The sequence below is a fragment of the Suncus etruscus genome, chromosome 10 (genome assembly GCF_024139225.1).
Source record: "Suncus etruscus isolate mSunEtr1 chromosome 10, mSunEtr1.pri.cur, whole genome shotgun sequence".
In the NCBI taxonomy this organism is placed as follows: Eukaryota; Metazoa; Chordata; class Mammalia; order Eulipotyphla; family Soricidae; genus Suncus; species Suncus etruscus.
In genome coordinates, this window is record NC_064857.1 from 27,462,077 (window position 1) to 27,484,140 (window position 22,064).

The following is a 22,064-nucleotide window of genomic DNA, read 5'->3' on the forward strand; positions in this document are numbered from 1 at the left end:
ACATTTAAGGTGAACAATTTAAATTTAGTCCCAAACAGCCAAAGTATGGACATGAGAGTACAATTTCTATTGAATATAGCTTTACAAATTTTCATCCAAATTCCAGAAAGATTATAAATGTCCTTGTTTCCACAGCTGGAGAGTGCAGATATTTTGCTCTTATTTTTTAGGCACTTCTTAGTGGTGTCAAATTTTATATAATATCATACCAGCTCCCCTGTCTTAAAAGAGCCTCAGGGTCACACTGAGAGAGCTAAATATATTACAACTTCAAACTTCAATCCAATTCTGAAGTCACACTGAATCACCATAGTATTAGCTCCCATTTATTTTGGCTTTTCTTTCTTTATTTTTGGCATCAGTAATTTTATTTTATTTGTTTGTTTCTTTTTTTTTCCTTAGCTGGTTATACATAACTTAGAAGTTCAAAATGGAGCTGGAGCAAACATAAGATTAACCAGAAGTTGCCTCCACATATATATGGAGTGAAACAGGACAGATCCTCTGGTGAGCAAATATATATTTATATATATATATTAATAATATATATATAAATATATAGTATATATTTATATATATTTTTTCAAAATCCAGTTTCCCTTATCCATTCTTACATTCATATCCAAATTTAGCTTATGGATAGGAAATTCAGACAGGGTTCAAGATTTAATTACTCTATGGAAACAGTTCTGGAAATACAACCATCCAATTCACTAAACTTTCATTGCAATAGTACTCAATCTTTGTAATTAGATTAGGTTACCTGTGCAGTTTAATAAAGATGTGGAATCCACAGTCCTGTGTACAGAGACTCTAATTCATTAGGTCTATGGTAGATTCCAAGGTATTACTATCAACATGTACCCTAGTAAATTTAAATATTTGTGATTTTAGCTATTTACCAAATTTGGATATAATTAGTGATATTAAAAACACATTTTACATTTCTTTTAAAGTTTGTGACTTAAAATTTTATGCTAACTATAGAATAGAACAATCTACTTACTGTCTGTTTATCTAATTTACAATAAAAATTTTAAAACTTCCTATTTAATTATATCCCCTTTCCCCCCCTAAAAATACACCTTTATAAAATTTATTTGAGCTATGTCTTACTTTCAAATGATGCAATAATTAATAAGCACAACTAGAAACATTCTGACATTTGGATGCCTTCCACTAAGTTAATTTTGTCTCAGGAGAAATGTACAAAATTACCTTGGTATAAGTTATAGAAACCTGAATCAAGAACCAGTTGCTGCTATTGTAATAAGTAATCTTGTTCTTGCTTTACTCATAAATTTCGAATATGTGAGTCTCTAAATTTCGAAGTCAGATGGTGGATTCATGTAAAATAAGAATTTCTTTTTGCTGAGAACACAAAAACATGCTTACCCAAAACTTGTGGGCTGTTTCACAAACCACATCCATTGTGGAAAAACATCAAAGAAGATAGCATCACCTCAGTGGCACCATCTAGCAGTTGTCTCAGGACCTGAATTTTGGATGCTACTCAAGAAAACTATTTGTATCTTTGTGCTATAAATTTGGCTACAGATTTAGCTAGCTTTCCATTTCCAGGTGGCTCCCATTATCATCTAATTATTTTTAAACTCTAATCTTATTTCCAGAATTTTATCATTGTCAAGGGTAACTTCTAAGAACAACATTGCTGAAATAAAATATTTTTTATACTAAAGCTCTGGTTAAAAAGATTTTTAAAAAGTGTTATTGGTAGACTTATTGGTAGAAAAAGAGGCAAACAGTTTGGTTAAGCCTGTATTTGATACCAACGTTGTAACCAAACTATAAATAATTTTATGACAATAATTCAAGCACAATATTCATTTTAAACATTCAACTATCCTGATAAACAAATCACATGTATCAAAGAAATGTATTTATATGTTCATTCAATTATTTATATTATTGATATTTTTGACATGTATTTAGGACTATTTATATACTCCATAAGAAATAGTAAAAGAAGAATCTTTCAAAGATTTTTCACCAAAGGAGAAGATAATACAATCCATTATCAGAATTTTGTAAAATTATATGTAGAAAAACATATGATTAGATGATAGGAGTTGATGTGTGTTTTGGAGCTATTGTTCTGTGCATTAGTAAGCTGTCTTCCATACTTTACACTGAATGCCTATATATGAACATGATGGAAAATAAATGTATGGCTTTTGACTTGGATTAAATACATTATTTGACTAAATTTCTTTGCTTTAAAGTTTTTTTTAAGGTGATTGTTGTATATTCATAGAATGAATATGCAGTGAATCCTGCAAAGATAGTTTGCCTCATTTTTCTGACCTGAATTGTGTTGAGTCTATTTACCAAAGTAAAATTAACACAATCACATGAGCTATCTTTATGCATAATCTCATTGACTGAAAATATTTTTTCCATGTAAAATTTATATAGTTAAAATAATTTGGTGAAAACTATTAAGTACAAAGCTTAAAGTGACAGTTAATTTATATCTCAATGCACAGGACATAGAAGGGGACTACATTTTTATTTTGTTCCTATAAAAAGTGTGGATCACTTTTAGTTCTTTCAGGTTTACAAGAATACCTTTTCTTTTCATGCTACCCTTTTCTTAGAACATTTTTCGTAGGGTTCCATGCCTTCCATATTTTTTTCCAAAGTTCTTTTTGTACTTCCTATAATCTAATTTCATCGGCTCCATCAGTATTTCCTATAGAAGGTGTTGTTTCCTTCCAGTGGAATCTGTATAATGTCAGCATGTTTTTCACTATATTTCTGAAAGTGTCAGCTGAGCGATATTTGGGCTCGGCTCTTTCCTCTCTCCTAACACTTCAGCTGTGTAAGGACATACTCCTGTCTTCATTCTCATATTGGTTATATAAGCCTGCTGCCATAAAAGTGGGAAAGGATATTTCAACACACTTTTCATTATAGAACTGATTCCTGGCTCCCTCAGAGTACAGAATAATAATGCCAACTATGGAAATATTCAGTAAACTGGCAGTAGAGTTCAGAGGAACAACTAATTAATTAATTCCTAACAATAACAACCAGGGTATATAACATAATTCTTTTTCTTTTCTGTAGGTTGCATTGTTTGTTTCTAGTTTTTGTTGATTTTTGTCTTGCTCAGCAAATCATAAGGTGGCATAGATCATTCAGTCAGCCTGTTGAGCTATCTCTCCAGTCTGACAAAATTTTGGTATGTTATTATTTTTAAAAGGGGTAATAATATGTCATCCAGATAGAAACCTTTCACCTTTCTCTACATACTCTTCTGGATAGCAGTCACCTTTACCTATGAACCCTAATGATTATCAATAAACCCTAGAACAATATATTCTGAGTCAAAAATAGGTTTGATTTTTTTTTCAGACATAGTCCATGTTTTGGAAAAGGAAATGCCTTCACTGTAGATTTTTTTTTGGAAATAACAATTTGTCAAAAACAAACAAACAAAGCCCAATAGATCTAGCATTGTCTACTCACGTTTATCTTGTTCTGCTTCTATTCCTTCACTTTCTGTGTCACTTGGCAAGATCCATGGTTGATGGACTACCTGCAATTGCTTTAAAGATTCATCCTGTCAACAAATAAACATATTTTATTAAGTTAAACTCAAACTTAATGCCATAGATATAAATATGGATTAAAACTTAAATTTTCATAAAATATGGTCAAAGGATAAATGGCAATTTCCTTACAAAGAAAACAGTTCTAAGTTTATAATCACTTTTGTGTTATAGACACCTCACGAGTTCTAAACTCCTTGTTTTGCACTATTCATCTTATTAAAAATAATTTTCTTAGGAAAAGAAGTATAAGACTCTGTTCCTTTCTGAACTTTAATGAAATTTTTAGCACTTGTTTCAGGAATATGTTAAAATAGTCCATTGAAATTGCACAAGACTTGCCTCTGCCTTCAAATTTTCAAATTTCTTTTAGTAAGAATAAAAAGTAAGCTTTAATGTGTAGTCTCAGCTTTACTCTTCAGTACTACTTCACTATTTTTTCTTGTCACTCCTTATTTTTGTTTACATATTTGTCAAATAATGTAGATCTTGATCATCTGCTCCTTTCACTCGAGTAATTGCCATTGCTGAAGTTCTCTATGATAAAGCTTTATACGTCCCCAAATTTTCCCCAACTGTTGTCTGTCAGGGTGAGCTTCCTACAAAGCCACCTAATACATCCGTTATGCTACTCATAATCCTTTACTGACTTCATTATTCCTAGAACAACATCTCTACTTAAGTTTCTTCATAATCTATTCTTGTTAGAGTTGATCTATTATCTCTGCAATCTTCATTCCATTTTGACTGACACTTCCACTGAGTTATAATTAACTGGTGGTTTCTCAATTTTGTCATTATACTAGATCATCCCTGAAGTTTTTTCATGTCACACTTCCTATTGGAAACATATTACATGTATTTATTTATCCCTTCCATTAATATTTCTACTGAGAGATATTATCTCTACTGGAAGACTTTGAATCTCTTCCATATTAACCGCACCAAAATTCCTTTATGTGCTTTTGCTCCATTATAACAATTAGTGCATATTTACTGTCATTTTACATATATTTCTTTATCATAAAATATATGGAAAATATTTGAAATAATGAATAACATTTAGTTCATGTTTTTTCAGTTTCTAGCATATACTTTGCAAAAAAAACCCTGCAACAGAACTCATTCAGTAAACCTTTGTGTAAGGGAAAAAATTTAGGTGGAAAGGAATATGAAAGAAAAAGACAGATCTCAGTCAGAGTACATTGCAGTATCAAATTTATTTATTCAAGATTATCATTTCAAATATTTTGATGTTTTAAATATTAAATTGATATACCTATCAAATTATTTTATGATCTCTCAGATTCACCTATAAACTTTGTTAGAGATCTTTTCCTTCAGCTTGAGATAGATTTTCTTTTTTTTGTTTTGTTGTTGTTGTTGTTGTTTTTATTTTTAGGCCACACTCAGCAGTGATTGGGGATTACTCATGGCTCTGTGCTCAGAAATAGCTCTGTGGATTTCTAGGGGAACCATGTGGGATACTGCGGATCAAACCCTTGTTCATTCTGGATTAGCCACATATAATGAAAATGCCCTACTACTGTGCTACCATGTCAGCCCCTATATCTTCTTTTGTTTAGACAAATACTAATATAACATCATAAAGCCCACAACTTCTGATGTATAAATTTCATGTCATAAAATATTCTCTTTGCTTAAATCAGTGCCTAAAAAATATTCCCATACACCATCCATTATGGACAGTTACTCTAATATGGTTAGTTCAGTCTATAGTTTCAAGTGAGTATAATTTTCTAGGAGTATGGAAGTAAGCTAGGAAATTTAATAGGTAAAACACAGGGGTATTCAACATTAGAAAACTAAAGACATTATGTATATTTTAATAATTTATTGAATTAATACATTAATTGCCAAATCTATAGAACTGTATACTAGAAAATAAAACTTAAGTGAGTCAAAGAAAATAAAAACCCATCAACTTGGAAATCAACAGCATGGTATTGGAATAAAGATAGACCCTCAGGTCAGTGGAACAGGCTTGAGTGTTCAGAGAATGTTCCCCAGACATATAAGCACCTAATTTTTGATAAAGGAGCAAGAAATACTAAATGGAGCAAGGAAAGCCTCTTCAACAAGTGGTGTTGGCACAACTGGTTAGCCACTTGCAAAAAAGCGAACTCAGACTCCCAGATAACACCATGTATGAAAGTAAAATCCAAATGGATTAAAGACCTTGATATCAGATCTGAAACCATAATGTATACAGAACAACACGTAGGTAAAACACTCCATGACATTGAGACTAAAGGTATCTCTAAGGATGAAATAGCACTTTTACACAAGTGGAAGCAGAGACAAACAGATGGAAATATATTAAGCTGAGAAGCTTCTGCGCCTCAAAGGAAATAGTGCCCAGAATACAACAACCATTCATTGAATGGGAGAAACTATTCACACAATACCCATCAGATAAGGGGCAAATATCCAAAATATACAAGGCACTGACAGAACTTTACAAGAAAAAAAATCTAATCTCATTAAAAATGGGAAGAAATGAACAAACATTTTGTCAAAGAAGAAATACAAATGGTCAAAAGGCATATAAAAAAATGCTTCACATCACTAATCATCAGGGAGATGCAAATCAAAACAACTATGAGGTACCATCTCCTACCACAGAGAATGGCTATAAGCAGTGCTGGCGGACATGTGGAGAGAAAGGAACTCTTACACACTGTTGGTGGGAATGCCTTCTAGTCTAATCTTTATGGAAAGCGATATGGAGATTCCTCCAAAAACTGGAAATTGAGCTCCCATTCGACCCAGCTATACCACTCCTAGGGATATACCCTAGGAACACAAAAATACAATACAAAAATCCCTTCCTTACACCTATATTCATTGCAGTGCTATTTACAATAGCCAGACACTGGAAACAACCAAGATGCCCTTCAACAGATGAATGGCTAAAGAAAATGTGGTACGTATAGCCAATTGAATACTATGCAGCCGTCAAGAGAGATGAATTCATGAAATTTTCCTATACATTGATGTACATGGAATCTATTATGGTGAGTGAAATAAGTAAGGGAAAAAGATCAACACAGAATGGTTTCACTCATCTATGAGTTTTAAGAAAAATAAAAGTCATTTTTACAATAATTCTCAGAGACAAAGAGAGGAGGGCTGGAAGGTCCAGCTCTTGACATGAAGCTCAACACAAAGAGTGGTGTGTGCAATTAGAGAAATAACTACATTGAGAACTATCATAACAATGTGAATGAATGAGGGAAATAGAAAGCCTGTCTAAAGTACAGGCGGAGATGGGGTGGGGAGGAGGGAGATTTGGGACATTGGTGATAGGATTGTTGCACTGCTGAAGGAGGTTTTCTTTACATTACTGAAACCCAACTACAATTATATTTGTAGTCAAGTTGTTTAAATAAAGTTATAAAAATTCCAACAAAAATAATAAAGATAAATAAAGAGAAAATTTTCAACAAAAAGTCTTCCAATGACTAAAGCTAATTTGAGTGACAAATAAAAAATGATACAAAGTATACAATAAATACCTAAAAATATATTTTGATAATAAATGAGTGAAAAAGGATGAATATACCGTGCAATAGAAAAATATTTCTGTAGTATTCCATCCTTAAGAAATTAAATAATAACTTCATAATTCCGTAAATAAGGACTATATTCAGCCATATTTTTCAGTTTTTAATGTGAAAAGAAAGAGCAAAAGTATAACTTAACAGTTAAAAAAAAATCTATCAAACACACATAAATCCAGGTGATTGAAGTTAGAATCAAGCAGTATTTCCAATTGGTTTATGGTTTGAATAGCTTTACTTATAAACAGATAAGGTGCAAACCACTAATTTTGTTTATTACAAATTACATAAAATACAAATAAAGCATATATAATATTTAGATATCAAAATTCAATGTTCTTTCAGTGGTTTAAAAGAAGCACATGAGGGGCTGGAGTGGTGGCGCAAGCGATAAGGCATTTGCCTTGCTTGCACTAGCCTAGGACGAATCATGGTTTGATCCCCTGGAGTCCCATATGGTCCTCCAAACCAGAAGCAATTTCTGAGCACATAGCCAGGAGCAATCCCTGAGCATCGCTGGGTGTGGCTCAAAAACCAAAAATAAATAAATAAATAAATACATAAATAGATAAATGAAGCACATGAGTGAAGAAATGGGCATATATCTTCTCTCAGAAGACATAATATGTTTAATTAGAGCAACCTGTATAAAAATGTATACATATGTGTGTTGCCTTAATTGTTCTGCATTAATTTCATGAACATCTCTCATTCTTTAATTCAAATCATAGTCTCAGTTTGAGGAAATGAATTCATTTCCTAAGAAAAATTTAACAACACTAAACTTTTAGACTGAAAAAGATGACAGATATTATCATTGATAAATTCAATGTTTTACTTTAGTTTTCCCTTAAATACAGGTAATAACATAAAGCACCTGCTTCTTTAATCTATGCAGTACTTCGTATGTTCAAATTAATTTGTGTGTTCAAAGTACTGAAGATAAAATTCAGCATATCAGATTATTTATAATTCTTTCTGCTTGAGTCATGCAAAAATCTTGAGTATTCTTTAAAATGATGTCTAATGTGCTCCTCTTGGCCAACTTAGTTTTTTTTTTTTAAAGAAAACAGAAATATCAAATATATTTGAGGATAGCACAATCTTTCCTAATCCCTAGAGCAAAATCTGTGGGTTGCTTTTCAGGAAAAAAAAAATGCCATTCATCCTTTCTTTAAAGCACTTTCACAGTGAGTATGCAGATGTCCAGAGACTAGAAAGGGTGGAATATAGTGACAGATATCATATGGAAACCAGTTGCTAACCCTAGATCAACATATCATTTTATCGGCTAACAGAGTAAGTGCTTTATAAACCTCAGCCCTCACGAAGAGCTAATATTTTTGATTCTCTAAATGCAATCAGTCAGTGATTTATGTCAGATGTGTTTATAAAAGTTCAGCGTGTTCTGTGGGGGTGAGGTGTAGATTGATGCTCATTTGTTCACATTTTACAATCAGGTACTTTATTTCTAAGTTAACATGGAATAGTTTCCCCCTGGCTAAATAAAAAAAATGAAGTATGAAACATGTTTCCATATTTTGATAAATATCCATTTTACATCAGTAAAATGGGAAAGATAAATCCCTGAAAGATGCTGCATATAAAACAAGAAAATTTACAATCATTTCAGAAATATTTAATAGCATTTAGAGATAAAGGATTAACCTATACTTTCCTGAAAGTTAAGCTTTCTGTGTATAACTTAAATATCTAAATTACTAAGGTTTGGAAATACTTTATTCCTATTTGAGAAAGAAATGGTCTTGTATTATCAACCTAAAATTCATAATAATAGTAAATTTTATTTCACAGTCCATTTCTTTTAGAAATTAAATGAGTGAACATTAAAAAAATAGAGATAAGGCTTATAAAAATGTGTTAAGTTTTAACTGTAAACATAGCATAGGAAGAGAAAATAAAACAATAAAAGTTTTTAAAAGGACTGATTAAAGACATTATAAATAAATGGAAGCAAATAAACTATCTGAAAAATTCACCATATGATAAGTATGCTTTGGGATTATACTCCTTTCTATTTTCTAACATGCCATTTGATAAGTTTTATCATCAAACAATTCTCATCAGAAAATTAAGATTATTGGGTCACATCAATAAAAAAGCAACCCACTTTTTTCCCACAACATGCCCTTCCTATTATCTGATCTATGAATTCTAGGTTTTTGATTGACGTGCATTATTTTTCAACTATCTAGTTTCTAGTTCTTCGTTATGCAGTGCAAATAAGTATTCACATATAAATTTGAATTATAATTCAAATGCAATCAATTATTATACTATGAATTTTCAAGAGTCTAATAAGATGTTACTTCTGTTTGTAATCTGCATTTCTATATTATTTATTTAAATTTTCATTTGAACTGTGTAAAATCCTTCATTGGCTCCCTCATCAATAAGAAGTTAAATCAGTCTTAAGTATCTGTTTATTTTGTATTTGTAAGGTAAACATTATTTTGACATACAAAAAGCTATTTTCAACTATGCTTCCATTCTTAATAAATGACAAAATAGTCTTTTCGGGGCTGGCGAGGTGGCGCTAGAGGTAAGGTGTCTGCCTTGCAAGCGCTAGCCAAGGATCAGGACCGAGGTTCGATCCCCCGGCATCCCATATGGTCCCCCCAAGCCAGGGGCAATTCTGAGCGTTTAGCCAGGAGTAACCCCTGAGCATCAAATGGGTGTGGCCCGAAAAACAAAAACAAAAAACAAAAAAAAATAGTCTTTTCTGAAAAAATCCCTATATTTCCTCACTTTTAAATGGATTAAAATGGTAATATTGAATGAAGTATTTTACAATCCAAAGCTATGATTAAAACATAAAGATTTTCTTATACTGTCACGCACTCTTCTTCAGATGTAATTAGAATGTCATTACGCCAGCAGTCAAGGAATACTACCCAAGAGAAACAATATAGACCGAAACTGGCATGAGATGTGATTTGAAGACAATTTCGTGCAAAGGGTGGATTTCCTCCCCAGTTCAGATGGTACAGCTGGCAAAACCAACCTCAACAGATTTGAAAAAGACCCGCCTGCTTAAAACACTTCTTTTCCTGTCTGGCACCCAGAGGAGATTGTGAAACTGCCACTTGACACCTTGAGCTAGTTCATACTCCCACACAGCTGCCTCTGGCCTTCACCAACCAATTTCTGGAAGTTCTATGAACATATTCTAAACTACTTTAAAACTGTTTCTTAAATCTCTGCTTCAGTCGTTAGTCCATTACAGCTTCTTAACTATTCAAGCTGACAGTGCTTATCTTGATAGAAACATTAAGTGAGACATGCTTAAATTTTCCAATTAAGGATTTTTCCCCCACCAGTTTATTATTATAAGGATAAAGGAGAATCTACATGGGAAGCAAATATGGGATGAGTAAATTGAAGGTGTTTAATTTGAGCTCACAAGAAGCATAAAAATGTAAGGCTCCCAAGAGAAAGAAGACTCTGGTGATAAAAGGGATTTTATGCCATAATTACATTAATTGCATGCTGTTAATTGCATGTTGCTTCTCAGGTTGCTTTATAAAATAAATACAATTTTTCTGATGAAAGAATTATGCTCAAGTTAAGCCCAAATCTGGGTAATAGCTTGAATTTCATTCTTCTTAATACCTAGGAGAGAGGTAAAAGTTGAAATGTGCTATGCCATGTTTCTTATTTCAAGACCATGGCATGTTTTTTTTTGTTTGTTTGTTTTTGTTTGTTTTGTTTTGTTTTTTGTTTGTTTTTTGTGGTGCTTATCGATATAGCTGGAGCCCTCACTGGATATTTGACACTTCTTTTGGTACTGGTGGAGTGTTTCACCTTCTTTTTCTCCTTCATCTCTCAAATCGATGATGAGAGCCTCTAGAAGGATTCCGCCCATTTTCGGTGTATTAGACTCTTACCCCAGTTTATTACTTTTCTCTTTTTCAAACAAAACCACGCAACTTGAACTAGCTAGTCCTGCCTCCAGTTAGAGGGGGAAATAAGGGAGGCATCAAGACCAAACAGGTGCAAGACTACTAAGTAGTAGGTTAGATACAGAGGGGACACATATTCTAGCCGCCCTGGGGGTGAGGGAAGAGGAATGGGAGGGAGGACAAAAACGAAGGTGTAGGGAGGACAATTTGGTGATGGGAATCCCCCCTAATTTTATGTAAATATGTACCTAAAATATTATTGTCAACAATATGTAAGCCACTATGATCAAAATAAAAATTATATTAAAAACGATAAATAAATAGATAAATAAAAAATAAAAAAATTTTAAAAAAGTTGAAATAATCCACAGATCAAATGATGCAGCTAGGAAAAACCATTTGTGGACATCTTACAAACTGTTTAATCGTAATGCTTCCCAATTATTTATTCACTGAGAAATGGTACATTTTAAATATAAGCATTTTAGTCAGAAGTTATTTATACTCCAGTGTTGCAAGTCAATCCTCTATAGGGCTGCGTCTGCCACCCTGTTCAGCCAGCAGTTCTGAGGTGAATGCGGCGGGTATAAAGCTAACAGGCAGTCAGGCTTCAGAAGATAGCTTTATTCAGTGGACAAGGCTGAAGTCAAAAGCCCCAGAATCAGTCCTCCCAAAAAAGCCCCTGCCTTCCACAGACCCTTGCTTTTGTACATCAGAATCAGGTACCACCCTAAGGTGGGAGCAGAATGCCAGGTCACACCCTAGGGTAGGACACAATCACTGATCAGGGTAGGATCAGTAATATAATAATCCCATGGAAATGTTTACATACACAACACTCCAGCCCATAAGATATGCACAGTCACCAGGAGAATTATTACCAACAACTACCCACCAACTCTTCACCAGCTCCAATTTTCACTGTAGTTCATGAGGGGTTAGATTTTGGACTTGGGATCTTGTATATCTAAAACTCTGTCGTTTTTCTCTTTTTCATTTGAACCATATCCCTTGCCCTAATAATGTATATTTTAGATAGATTAGCTATTCTACAAAAAAATGACTACAAGTTTAGCATATATATATATCACAAATTTATAACACACATATAGGTGTATATGTGCATATATAAACAAATATGTAAATGTATATACACACACAGAAATACAGCTATATATTTAGTTGGGGCTATTTCCAAGTTACTCAGGAGTTTATTACTGGCTTTGTGATCAAACCACTAGAGATAAAAGTGGTATCTGTTGAAAGCACAGACAGGGTCTTACTGCTTATATATATTTAATATTATATTAAATATATAAATATATTTTTATATATTTATATATGCCTATATATCCCTAGTCCTATCTTCAAATAATCATAACATTATGATCAAAATATATTTATGCAGAAGAATATTTTATTTCTTCCTCGAATTAAGTAACCTTCATGTAATTTTCAACTCATCACTTTAAGAAAATATATATTCTAAAATATAACTTTAATTGATGAAACATACAAATTATGTCAAAGAGAAAATTCCACATTAAAAATAGAAAGTATAGAACAAAAATTGTGTTTTAGTTTTACTGTTCAAATCTCCTGAGGTTTGATTTAGATCTAAACATAATTGTCTACCATAATATGGATATAATTATGTCTAAATAAAAGGCTAAATATAAAAGACAGATACTTTGATCAGCAAGAAGTTGTTCAAAGTTTAGCAAGAAATGTTAAATATATTCAAAATGTAAACACTCTAGTTTATTTGAGTTTTAGTGTGTGCTAAATAAAAGCAAATGTTTGCTAGCTCAGTTTTTAACTTCAACATTTATAAATACTGTTTCTAACATTTATAAATACTGTTCTTTATTGTTTGACAAGTATATTAACACGAAGAAAGATGATTAAAGTAAAATAAGAATGCAAGTGAGAAAAAAGCCAAAGTCTATCACTTTTTGGATCACATAGTTGTTGTTTTTTTAAGTTCTTAATATTAAATGTATATGGCTTTCAGGCAATTATTTGAAATGGATAGGGTGCTTATATGTGGCAAGCCTGGGTCAATCCCTAGCATTTCATATGTTATCCTGAGTCCCACCAAGAGTGAACCCCACCAGGAATGATCATGAACACAGAGCCAGGAGTAAATTATCAGGTGTGACCCTCAAAAAAGCAAAAATAATTAAGCAACAATTAAGCAAGAATTAATTTTACACTAAAATTAAGTACAATTAATATATTTGATTTTTTTTCAACAAGTTGAATTGATTATAGGTGTGAAATACTATAAAATTTTTGGAGTAGTTTCATACCTCTGTATTTATTTACATATATCTCACTGCACTCACCACCAAATTTCTAATGCCATAACATAACTCTTTTTTATTCTTCCAAATCTTTTTTCTTCATCTCTCATAATAAACATTATTAACACAAATTTCCATTTTCATTGTGTCTTAGTATTTTAGTTTTTAAGTCACATCTAGAGATTCTTGGGGAATCATATGGGATGCCAGGGGAAAAAAACCAGGTTGGTTTCGTACAAGGCAAGAAAAGAGCCTTACATGCTGTACTATCTCTCCAGCCAATAGTTTTTGTCTTTAAATTTTATTCTTGCTGGATCAGAGAGGTAGGAGTTAAGGTGTTTGCCTTGAGCTCAGGTTTGATCACCAATATCAAATATGGTTCCTGGAGCTCTATCAGAGTGATCCCTGAAGCACTGAGCTAGGAGTGAGCCCTAAGCAGAAGATCAAAACAAGGAAATGACAGAAGTGATGAAAAAGTATAAATTCCCAAACATTCACGGTTGTGCAGTGTGCATATATGAATAACATACACATGGTTTTAAAGTAAAGCAATTTATATTTTCAAAAAGAATTACAGGGGCTGGAGAGATAGCACAGCGGTAAGGCATTTGCCTTAGACGCAGAAGGACGGTGGTTCGAATCCCAGCATCTCATATGGTCCCCCCCCAAGCCTGCCAGGAGCGATTTCTGAGCGTGGAGTCAGGAGTAACCCCTGAGTGCTGCCAGGTGTGATCCAAAAACCAAAAAAATAAATAAATAAAAAAAGAAATTACAGTATTTTGTCTAAAAAAACTTAAGAAAATAAATACATTTAGGTACTATAATCTAGAAAATTGTTTATGATAGTTTTCAAGTATACAGTGTTGCTAATTCTAATACTATTCTTACCCCACCCTCCACCAACAACTCCAGGCTTCATTTTTGTTTTTGTTTTTGTTCTTGGTTTTTGGTTTTTGAACCATACCCGGGGATGCTCAGGGGCTACTCCTGATGATGCACTCAGAAATTGTTCCTGGCTTGGGGTACCATATGGGATTGAACCGTGGTCTCTATTAGGTCAGCCATATGCAAGGTAAACACCCTACTGTTGTGCCACCGCTCCGGCCCCTCCAGCTTTCCTCTTACCCCTTAATCTGACTCCTTGATAGCTACATTTTAATTTTTGTAGTCAAATCAAATCTCTTTACTTTTTAATTTGTGGGCCATACCTAGTGGTGCTCAGGGATTACTCCTGGCAATATTCATGGGGCAATCTGCAAAGCTGGGCATCAAAGAAATGTTTTGTTGATGCAAGGCAAGAACCTTAACTCTTGTAACTCCTCAACCCCCTTCAAATAAGAGTTTAAAGGTTCCAGACCCTGATTTATATGACAGTTCTCAAATATATAGATCCCAAAGATATATCCTATGACACAGATTATCCTTGTATATTTTCAAAATTAACTTCAGAATGCAAATGTTTCTCTTTTTTAAACAAAAAATGTATTATGCACTTAATTAGTCTAAATAGAACTTTGCTTTATTCTTTACACAAATAACGTCCCAATGAGCGATTGTTGCATGAATGAATGGCAGTTGTATATAGATGAATTTGTTTGATTTTGCTGTGCAGCATATACAAAAGATGTGAATTTTTTTATTTATTCAGATATCACAAATACAGTGAAAATATATAATAGCTCTTGGTTTTGTGCACTGTGACTTTCATTTTCAATATAGCTAAGTTAATATACCATATCTTTCTAGAAATGATGATCTAACACAGTTTTGACATCATTTACTATCTTTTTCTGTGGGCACAGCCAGTAAATCAATAAAAAAAAAATAGAAACCTGATAAGCATGTGGTGAAAGGCCAAGGGAATGTTTTATCTTGTATAATAAACTGATTTCAGAGTCTATTAAAAGTCACCTTCAAACTCACTTCTTCTGAGTAGTTTTTCAATGACTGTCCTCCACTAGAGACTTCACCCTAGAGGAAAAAATGAAAAAAAAAAAGTGTAAGTCAGGAAAGAAGACAAAAATATTCAATCATGGAGAATAGAAAAATCTAGAAAGCCAAGACCAAAGTGGACGTATTTGGAAGGGCATTTGCCTTGCACCAGGCCAACCTGGGTTCAATCTCTAGCATCCCACATGGTCCCCTGAGAACAGCCAAAAGTGATCCCTAAAAACAGAGCAAAGAGTAACCCTTGACTGAGGAGTAATCCCTGACCTTAGACATATGTGGCCCAAATCATTTGTCCCACAAACCAAACAAATAAACAAACAAAAATCTTGAGAACAGCATAATCATTTACTACTCTCTACCACCACAGCTGATAGTTTGGGAATGAACAGTTTGTAGATTTTATATCTAAAACATATAACATTTTTTAAGACCACCATATATGTTTAAGTGGCCTTAATAACAGGTAAACAAGTAATCAGAGTAATAGTCTTAGATAGAATTACAAAAAAAGTCTCAAAGATTTTTGTTATTCATTTTATTTCTGTATTTTTAATTAAAAAAAGTCTCAAATGGTATTTTCTTTAACCCTGTGTGCACAGAAAGCTTAAAATATTTTATGGAAAGAATGCAGGTCTTTTGGGACTAGTGCAACACTTCAGTTGGTAAGGCTTCAGTTGCTAATTGCCTTGCACAGAGCTGACCTGGGTTCAATAATCGGCACTGCATATGGTCCCCCAACTCCCTCAAGTAGTCATCCAGGGTCAAAGAGTTAGGAGTAATCCCTGAGAACACCCAGTGAAATCCAGAAACAAAGTAAGAACAACAACAATAACAAAAGAGTAAAGGTAATTATTCTGTGCATTTCCAGATGTTCAAACATATTTGCCCTTGTTTGCTGTTAAGTTTCCTTTGTGTTTTTTCCTGGCACTACACTTTTCAAGTCATGAAGTCATGAAAATTTAAATGAATAAAATTTAAAGCATTCAATTAAGTACATAACCCAAACCCATCAAAACAAAATGGTCAAATTGTTAGTTCGAGTACATCATCATTTTATAAAATAATAGGAGAGTGTCCAGAATAAATTCCAAAGTAACATGACATATATTCATATAAGAAATTCATACCTATGAAAAAAGATAAATAAATAAGCAGGACTAAAAATAACGTTGTTTTCTAACTTCTAACAATTCTATTTTTGAACTTCAAGGACTTTCACATACACTGTATTTATAAGTCTTTCACTACCTCTTGAAGGTAAGACACTCCCAAGGTCAATAGGATATATAAGGAAATTAAAGCCAGAAAAGACTGAATGAAGCATTTAAGTCATGTAATTAGAAAAGTCTTGCTGGGACTGTATTCAATTTTGACACATTTCTACCTTGTAATAAAAATGAAAAAACATTAAATATTTAATTTTTTTCTAAAGGAATTATGATGTGTACTCCAAAAGCATTTTGGGTGGTGCTTTTAATTATTTAAATGTACAAATTAAGCTGCATATAAATTCTGGCATTCCTGAAGATACAGAAATCACAAAAGTGTTCTGAAATCATTTCCACTAAAGAAAAATTAATATGCTATTATTTCAATGTTTCCAAATGCTTCAAAATTGTGGTATTGACCATAGAATTGAAACTGATTGAGGTAGAATAATTATATTTACTTAAAACCACAAATTATTATGAAATATCAAATTAATATTAATTCCCCCAAGATGTGAGGAATTAAACTCAAAGCATACAGCAAGGACTTGAAATTTATCCTATGTAAACAACTTTTTCATAGTTAAATTGATCATTCTTCAGTTTTATAACTAGCTTAGAAAACATGCTTTGAGTCTTCAAATTCAACTATTTGTGTTCTTATAGTAAAATAATTTATTTCTAATAATACTTTCTTTTCTATCAACGTGCTGTGTCAAAAAACCTAGGCAGCAAACTTCTTGTATATATCTTTCTACTTTCTGTAGGGCCAGGCACATCAACCTTGCTTGCTTAACCTCTGAATTATGAGAACTAGCTTACTTAGGAGCAAGCATGGCACACTCAAGGAAAGTGACGATTCGTTTACTACCCAATGTGTCCAGATACTAAGTCTATGGTAAGGCCTAATAATGACTGAATTTTCTTAATGTTCAGATCAAATTTGCCACTGTATGCATTGTAGGGTGCATTGACTGACTTGCTTCTCATGGTGTACAGCTCTTTCAATATTTATGTCAGAGGTCCACAAACTACAGCCCCGGGCACATGCAGCCCAACAAGGACCTTTATCTGACCCAAAAGGTGTTTTTATTTTGCCACTGCTGCCTGTTCTGCTTTGCAGCCAAGTAGTCCTGGACCCGTAAGTATGGAATGTGAGCCCTGCACTCTTCGACTCCCCTCCTCTTCTCAGTCTCAGGTGTGATCTGACCAACGAGTACGAGCTTGTTTGTGCAGAGCCTGATGCTTCTTGAGAACCAAGGTAAGAACAAGTTAAGGGCTGAAGTGATAACACAGAGGTTAGGGCATTTGCCTTGCACGGGCCTACTTGGATTCAATTTCTGGCATCCTATATGGCCCCCGGAGCATGCGAGGAGTGATTTCTTAACATAGAACTAGGAGTAACCTCTGAGTGCTGCTGGATGTGGCCCAACCCAACCCCCCCCCAAAAAGAACAAGTTAGAATATATTTTAAGTTACGAGCTCTGTTTTCTTTTTTAATCTTGCATTTAGTAGAGGTTTGTTTGTTTTGCTCTTGTTATGGGGAACCTTTTACTGAAGTTAGGAAATCTTTTTTTTCTGGCAGATGGGGACACCTATTTTTTGAAGATAGGAGAGCTTTTTTTTTAATGTTGCTTAGTTGTCTGGGGTGATTTCTAATGGGGTTGCATCACAGTGATATTGCAAATTGTAAACGCTCAGTGTTAATGAAAATGGTCAGTGCTCAATATTATCACGTGGGTGGCCCAAAATTGGTAATCTGCCTAAAGCCTCATGGAAACTTAGAGCCAATTTAATTGACATTTATATTCTGATAGCTGTTCAGTATGATATTGTATGTTGTGTGCTGTTTAAACCATGGTTTATACTGTTGTGATCTCTAAGCAATGCAAGTTCAGCCATATGCTTATATTACTGAAATTGCTTTAGATTCAGAAGAAAAATGGCATATATGCCTTCTTTTTTCCTGTAGTGGAACCTGATCTGATCACATGAAAAGACCCATGGTCTTTTCACCCATGTGATCATATTCCTGGGCAAGTTCAAAAATTGCAGTGAAGTTTGAATAGAGTAGTGTGAGTTGCAAAGATGGTGGAAGAGGGGCTGGATGATAATACAGAGGGTAGGGCATTTCCCTTGCATGCGGCCAACCCAGGTTAGATCCTAGCCATCTCATATAGTACCCTGAGCCTTCCAGGAATGATTTTTTTTTTTTTTTTTTTTTTGGTTTTTGGGCCACACCCGTTTGACGCTCAGGGGTTACTCCTGGCTATGAGCTCAGAAATCGCCCCTGGCTTGGGGAGACCATATGGGACTCCGGGGGATCGAACCGCGGTCCGCCCTACGCTAGGGCTTGTAAGGCAGACACCTTGCCTCTAGCGCCACCTTCCCGGCCCCATCCAGGAATGATTTTTAAGTACAGAGCCAGGAGTAACAATTGAGCATTGTCAAGTGTGGCCCAGAAACCAATAAAGAAATAAATATACATTTGAAAAAAAAATGTGGTGGAAGAACCTGCTCTGTAATCAAGCAGCTCCCCACAACTCACCAGTGTAAGCCTGAGATAAAAGTGGAGTTCCACTAATAGGGGCACTGTTAGGGCTGAAATGAGTGGACTGGTGAGTCTGCATTGATGGGAAGTGATTAGACTGCACTTGTTTAGACTAGCAGTGAACATTGGTCATCTCATTAGCCAAAAGCAGGCCCAGAGTTCTCATCAAAATGTTGGTAAGTTTGTTGATTTAACTCGTTCTTTATTTTAAATATTACATTTTACCTGGTTCATTTGTTTTACTTCAAAATAAGGTATTTGTGCATAGGAATTTGTTCGTAGTTTTTTTTTTTTTTAAACTACAGTCTAATCTGGCCCTCCAGTGACCTGAAAAACACTGATTGTCCCCTGTTTAAAAACTGCAGGGGAACCCTGATATATGTGTGGGGATATAGATAAATGAATACTTTTTGTTTAAGGATCACACAAATTGGAATTTGGTTGTATCTGCCTTTCATTAATCATAGACCTTGTTGACAATTATATATGGGAAACATGAAGTAAAGGACTAGGAAGAAAATGCATATGAACATGTTACAGGAGGATTATTTACACAAGATTTAGACAAAGCAATGAACAAAATATTAGGAACCCTGATCCCTAAGATCAGAAAATAATGACCCAACCAAGGAGCAGAATTTAATGTATCCATCAAAGGATCTTTATTTCATGTAGGACTATTGAAATGCTGATCTTCCTTCTTTATTCCATTGGGGGTGCTAATGAAATGAAACTCCTTCTAATGCACAATGCTTTCAACTTCCGTTATCCTGCACAATTTTTTTTTAAATCAAAATTACAAATATCACTCAAACAACATAATTGTTTTGGTAATCACCAGAAAATGAATCAGTAATTCCCAAATGCAATTTTCTTTGAAAAGTAAAGCAAAAAAAAAAAAAAAAGGGAATATAAAGGAGGGAAACAGGGGCGTGTGAATGAAATAAAAGGCAGAATACATAGTAATGATGCCTTAAAGAGTAGCAAGGAAAGGTATTTCCTGAAATGTGGTTTCAGTTATCATGATTCTTAATATAACCACAGTTGAGATAAAAAATGTTTTAAATGTGAGCTATAAAAATATAAAGTCAGAGAAAAGGGAAAAATAGGTTGACGTGATTACTGCTTAATATATGATGTGAGATCATGGCTATTAGGGAGGAAATTTCTTTCTCCATTATTTTTCAGTGAAGGAAGCAACCTGAGGGGGATAGATTATCTTAGAGACAACTATTGCAAGATCACACTTCTCAGTATTATGGCTATTCTTTTCTTTTTGTGGGGGGGGGGTGTCACACCCGGCAGCGCTCAGGTGTTACTCCTGGCTCCAGGCTCAGAAATTGCTCCTGGCAGGCTCGGGAGACCATATGGGACACCGGGATTTGAACCAATGTCCTTCTGCATGAAAGGCAAATGCTCTACCTCCATGCTATCTCTCCGGCCCCTTATGGCTATTCTTAATTGTACTATATTTCTCATTTTAATCCTTATCTTTAAAAATAATTTTATTAATTCTTAGGAAAATGCATACATATTTTTATTTGCAGAAGAGTACTTTTTTTTTCATAAAAGGTCTATGTAAAACCCTCCATCACAATGATATTTCTTCACAAATTTGTTCAAATGAAACAAAATTATAATCCTAAAATACAATGAGCACTTGACCCTCTTAAGGAACAGAATGATTTATAATGCAGGGAAGATTGGGAGCATGAGATAAGTGGCCAGATGATTTATGTAACCACAAAATCCATATTCATGATTAATTCCACAGAATTTATGAAGCATATATTTGTTCTATGAACTATGCTACGTAATAAAACAAAGAGATGACCAAGAACGAATTCTTTTTTATAAAATGTTTACCTTAGGAATTATACAAATTATACTACAAGTCATAATATGGAGCAAAATCATTGATACAGCTAAAACCAAAATAATATGGGACAAATATAAGGGAAAAGCCACTTATTAACTACTTCACAAATAGGTAATAATTGCTGTCATGAGCAAGAAGTTATTGTAGTATATGAATACAAGTAAAGAGTAATAGAAAATAGATGGAATAAAGAATAAAATATTTGCTCTTAAGCATAGCTTTAAAGTTCTCATTAAGCCAAACAAAAGAACATATTAAAGAGAATTCTTAATACGCAAAAGGAAAAGTTCTTACAAAATCTCTGACACATAAGTGAAAATATCTGATAGTACAGTGTTACCATAAAAAAGCACTAATTTCATATAATTTATACTGTATTTTGGACATAAAAAACATCATGCATCATTTATCAAATTCATACTATATAATTTATTGTAATAAAATTATTGTAATTTATTTTAATAAATTTTATTGTAATATAATAGTTATGTGTTAATTTTCCAAATTCTTTATTATTCAGGCTTTTTGAGATTTTTGAGGGAAATTATGGAAAGATTGAGATCCTCCAATTTTCATCACTTCTATAGGCAATTATGGTTATTGATGTCCAAAAGACTAAGTGATGGTTTATTTTTAATTAGTTGAACACTAAGTGCAATGGTTTAGAAAAAATATTTTTTAAAGATTAGTGGCGTTCATTTATTATTGTAATCAATGAACTAATTTTTATTTTAATTACTTTGAATTATTTTATGAGTTAAATTTTAAAATTTATTTCAGGTATTATTATTAACTGACCTTGGTATCATTTTATATTATCTCTTATCTTTGTTTTGGGGCTACATATGGAAATACAAAAGGCTTATTCCTAACTCTATTCTCAGAGTTCATTCCTAGAAGTAAGTGTTCAGGGTCATTTCTAGTTATGCTCAGAGGACCCTATGCAATGCCAGGTATCAAATCGTGGCTGGCTGCATTTTAGGCAATTTCTTTAAGCTCTGCATTATCTTTCTAGCCTTGTAAATGCTATTTTTTTCCTGAAAATTTGACATGATTTTTTGAGCAAATATAGCCGAGTGTAGACTATC

General features: G+C 33.5%; 1 protein-coding gene across 1 annotated transcript in view; it reads right to left on the bottom strand.

Moving 5' to 3' along the window:
• C10H8orf34 (chromosome 10 C8orf34 homolog) overlaps nucleotides 1–22,064 on the bottom strand; it is a 340,888-nt gene that overhangs the window by 21,299 nt on the left and 297,525 nt on the right. Inside the window, 2 exon segments of the mRNA XM_049781860.1 lie at nucleotides 3,493–3,586; nucleotides 15,312–15,359. Coding sequence (XP_049637817.1) covers nucleotides 3,493–3,586; nucleotides 15,312–15,359 — 142 coding nt within the window.